Here is a 4,749-nt window from a genome sequence, read left to right as displayed (position 1 = left end):
TACACTCACCGAAAGGAAGGTGAAATGTGTGGGTCTCGGGTCTCAATCTCTCTAACAAAGCAATAATAAATTTGTAGTTAGTGACGGTATGAGACTATATTGAGTAGATTACCAAAACTGCATCCTCGAATATATGGTTCTACCAAAGGATCGTGTGGTACATATTCATGTACACGACATCGAAATCGCTTTGGATCATAATAAAACATAAGTTAGAAATAAAGTAAGAAGAAGTAATAAACAATAGAAACATAAGTAAGAAATAAGTAAGAAGAAGTAATAAGAATAAGAATAAGTGATAACATACAAATGTCTCAATATTGTTGATTGTTCCTCGATGTTCATCACCCATAGTCAATAGAGACATAAAGTTGCAGAGAGATTGACCTTGACAAAGAGATTGAATGTTGTATAGATTGAGTGTTGCAGATGTTGATTGTTACAAATATTATGTGTTTCAGATGTTGAATGTTGTGAGTTGCTGCAATATTTATAGATGAGATAGACAGCATGTGAATGCAGGATGTGAAACATGAGAGTATGGGCAAGGCTAGGGCGCATGCATGTGAAGAATGGGGTAGGCACCAAGGCTAGTGGCACATGCATGTAATTAGAAATGCATGGTAATAAGCACCAAGGCTAGTGACACATGCCTTACTTTTATCCATGCAAGGAATATGCACAAAGGCTCGTGGCGCATGCCTTGCTTTATACGTCATTGATAAAGGCGTCTGCTTTCGATTATTAGGGCAGAAGCATTTTCTTTGTAGGCGCATGCTTTGGCTAGCTTTGGATTATTAGGGCAAAGAATCATGCAGACGCATGCTTTGCATTGTCTTGTCTCTGCATGGAATCCTGCATCTTCTTTTTATTGCATTGTCTTGTCTTTGCAGATTATTTGCGTGATCAGTACATTCAACGTCTCCCCTATTTAACTGCATGCTATAAAATACCACCACTATAACTATGCGGTTACAACCATCAAAAGAATTTTGAACATATTATACATCATCTTGTGAACGTCTCTGTCGGTCTTAATATCCACCTATACACGAACTTCTCCATTTTGGTTGAACGTGGACTCAAGCCATTGAATTCTTATAATCCTTTCACCCTCTGCAATTTCTCCATCTAACCAACAGTTCAACGTCCGATTAAGATGTTCGAACGATTCTATATTCTAAAGTCGAATCTCTATCGGAGGATGCACCGTTGAAAAGATTTTAAATCGGCATTTCTCTTGTGAATGTATTCAGACATGATTAAAGAAAACAAAATTAAAGGAGATTGGAGAAATTGAAGGAAAATGGAAGGAGGGTAAGAAGTTGTGTGAAAAGATATGATGCGCATGGTATTTATAGAAGAACCAAAGCATGCATGCACCAATGCCTTAGGCGCCACACACACATAACACATGCATGCGCCAATGCATATGGCCCACACACACGTACACATGCATGTGACACCTACATGCATTGACTTTGCATGCAGGCACCAAAGCTCTGAGCGCCTCCTTTGATGTTTAGTTGGATGCGTCAGTTCAACTAACGCATAAATAGGAAAAAACGATTATTTTGATATATATTTTTTTTAAAAATCAATTATTTTGGGATTTAATTTTAAAAAATTAGTTATTTTAAAAAAAATCCACTTAAGAGAGTAGTACAAAGAATAACTTACGAAATAAAATTTAAACACAGTGGATTTTCTCTAAAATAATATTCTCTTTATTTTCTCTCTCTCTATCACTATTTTTTATTTTAGATTTAAAAAAAGCTTTTTATTTCTTTTATAGGAAAAAAGAAACATTTAATAGGTAAGTTATTACTAATAATGATTTTTGAGTGAGTATTAATAATGATAATGAATTAATTTAGTAAAAAAAATAAAAAACAATCAATAGAGAATTAATTAACTAAGTAAAAAAACAAAACAGATAGCCACCTTACTTTAAAAAAAGTTTAAACACATTTGAACTAAAATGTTAGTAAGGGGCAAATTGGAGATTAGGTGAATGGATTGAGAGACAACACGTGGAGGGCACACGAGCCGTGGATTATATTGGTAGATATTTATATTGATAAAAAAAAAAAAACTTATCATCATCGTCCCTCTCTTGTTCACTCTATCGAAACCAAAATGGATTGCAATTTGCAGACATCTGTTATTCCACGAGGCCTTCCTTCCACTGCTACAAACCAAACACGAAGGAGAAGGACGCTTTTTGTTGTTAAATCATCTCACCAGAGCGATAATTCTACTTCACCAGATGGAAGTGGAGAGCACCGTTCCAAGGAAGTAAATGTTTCGAGGCGTCAATGTCTGACTTGTTTGTGTTCCACTCCATTTTTGATTTCATCCAATAATGCAACCGCTCTTGATAAACCTGCTGGATGTAGAAATTGTGGAGGAAGTGGCAACATCATCTGTGAGTTCTCTCTCGCCCTCTTTTTATATGCAAGAAAACATAGGTTTAATTAAGAAATAGCTGCTGTTTCTTACGTTGTTTGACCCGTAAGATGTTTGTTTACTTTTCATTTAGGTGATATGTGTGGTGGTACAGGAAAATGGAAAGCTCTTAACAGGAAGCGAGCACAAGATGTTTATGAGTTCACAGAATGTCCAAATTGCTATGGTATCATCCACACCTTTACTTTTACTCATCTAGCATTAAATTGTAAAGGCTGGTTTGTCCCCAACCATTTTCTAAGTTTCTGTTCTGAATTTTAACATCCATTCACTGCACTTTTGTCTCAGAAAATCTTTTTTCTTACTCTTGTGTGATTACCGATTTACCATATGAAATCAACTTGCTTGGATGATCAAGAATATTGTTTATAATCCATAGGTCGAGGAAAGCTTGTCTGCCCTGTTTGCTTAGGAACTGGTGTGCCAAACAATAAGGGTCTTTTGAGAAGGCCTGACGCAAAGAAACTGCTTGATAAGATGTATAATGGACGGCTAATTCCCAACTCTTAGAAGGTAAAATTTATTTTATTATACTAAGAACTTCATTAAGTAACTGTTAATCTTCTGTTGCTGCGGTTATAATAGTTGTATTTCATCCTTTTCAGTCATTCTTGTGACCGCAATTGAAGTGTGAGGCTTGCTAATCCTGTTTTCGGGCACAATGACAATTTTCTATACTAAGTGGGTGACTGCGATGGTAATCAGCTTCTACCATACAGAACGTGCCCGTAAGCATAAATATTTGCTCATATTTTTGGTCTGGATTCATTCCAGAACTCTAATTTTTGCTTGGTTACCGCATGATGAATTTCAATATTCTGTACCAATTATCCAATGCTAGGATTGCCATATTCATGCAGACCAGATTGTCATGTATAGTGTAAACATTGAGCAAACACTTGTTTGTAGCAAGTATTGGTATTTAAGGTTCTATATAGTTACCAAATAAATATGCAAATGTTCATGCTATCTAGGGTATTATACTGATTTGTTATAAAAATAGGACAGTGGGTAAAATATGTGGTGCCTTATTTGCTCTCTAACTATATTATTTTGACACAATTGGATATAATAATGTTCCAACAAAAAAAATTAGATAGATAACGTAGTTGAAATACATGATTATTGAAAGATAGAATGAAGTGTTGTAACTCGTTATCTATATCATGTTTTTCATTGATAGTGGATGGTTGATGTAGAAATATGCGATAAAACCCCAAGCAATATAGAGTAAGAAAATATAAATTTAGGTGTGGCAAAATTTAGCAACGGAAGTCTGATGAGATAGATGGAAATTCGACTACGAAGGTTGGGCGACCGTGGGTCAACGGTAAAGTCAGGCATGTGGCGGTGGTCGGAGTCCGGCTCGTGATAGTGGCGGAGCTTCGTCGCGGGATGGTGATGGTCCAAGTGAGTCTCGAGTCGAGTCGGTTTGTTTCACGGATCAAATTAGTAATGTATCGTGTTTTTGGTATGCAACTACGAGTCATCCAGACCAAAGAAATAGCTTCACTATAATTAATTAAGAATATAAGAGAGTCTTAAAGAGATTAACAAACTAGTGTTAACAACCGCAAATCACAAAACAAACTAGCTTACAAATAAGAATAAAAATACTGCAAAATGACCCAAATCTGCTGCCTCAGTGTGAAACATATCTCTCTCAGTTGAGATCTTGTTTTGAAATTATGAACGGTCAAAAGTTAGATACAAGTGTTACGAACCTGCCCTCAAAATTTGAGCTCGATCCGACGGTTAATGAATTTGAGATCGTCGATTTAGTGAGACTGGTTACAGAAAAACAAGAATACTTTTCCCCCTCTTTTCTCTCTTTTTGATTTCTTATTTTTTTCTCTATCTCTCTCAACCCTAAATTGACCCACTCCACTTAAAAAAACAAAATAAATGGACTAATCATTTTTGGATCTTTCTCCACATGGAAAGGGTGCCGAAACCCAACAAATCTCCCCCTTACAATTATGTGGAGGAAATCGCCAAACCAACAATATCACAACAAGCTTCAAATTTCTCTCTTGGTAATACTTTATTCATCATATCAAAATCATTATCATATGTATGGACTTTAGTTAACTCTAACAACTTAGCATCCAAAACATCAAGTATCCAATGATATCTCACATCAATGGGTTTGAACCTATAATGAAAAGTCAGATTCTTACCAAGATGAATAACACTTTGACTATAAAAAAATAACACATATTTGTCTTGAACAAAACCAAGCTCATGCCAAAATTTCTTCAACCATAGTAACTCTTTGCA

General features: G+C 35.6%; 1 protein-coding gene across 1 annotated transcript; it reads left to right on the top strand.

The window, feature by feature from the left end:
- The first annotated feature begins 2,088 nt into the window (after positions 1-2,088).
- LOC127093338 (protein PHOTOSYSTEM I ASSEMBLY 2, chloroplastic) lies at positions 2,089-3,438 on the top strand. Its single transcript, XM_051032248.1, has 4 exons — positions 2,089-2,428; positions 2,543-2,635; positions 2,849-2,982; positions 3,075-3,438. Exons 1-3 carry the CDS (start codon positions 2,140-2,142, stop codon positions 2,977-2,979), a joined length of 513 nt encoding a protein of 170 aa, XP_050888205.1. The 5' UTR covers positions 2,089-2,139; the 3' UTR covers positions 2,980-2,982; positions 3,075-3,438.
- Positions 3,439-4,749: the final 1,311 nt, after the last annotated feature.

The sequence above is a fragment of the Lathyrus oleraceus genome, chromosome 6 (genome assembly GCF_024323335.1).
Source record: "Lathyrus oleraceus cultivar Zhongwan6 chromosome 6, CAAS_Psat_ZW6_1.0, whole genome shotgun sequence".
Classification (NCBI taxonomy): Eukaryota; Viridiplantae; Streptophyta; class Magnoliopsida; order Fabales; family Fabaceae; genus Lathyrus; species Lathyrus oleraceus.
The sequence above is the reverse complement of the archived record's forward strand: the minus strand, read 5'-3'. Positions and strand labels throughout refer to the sequence as shown.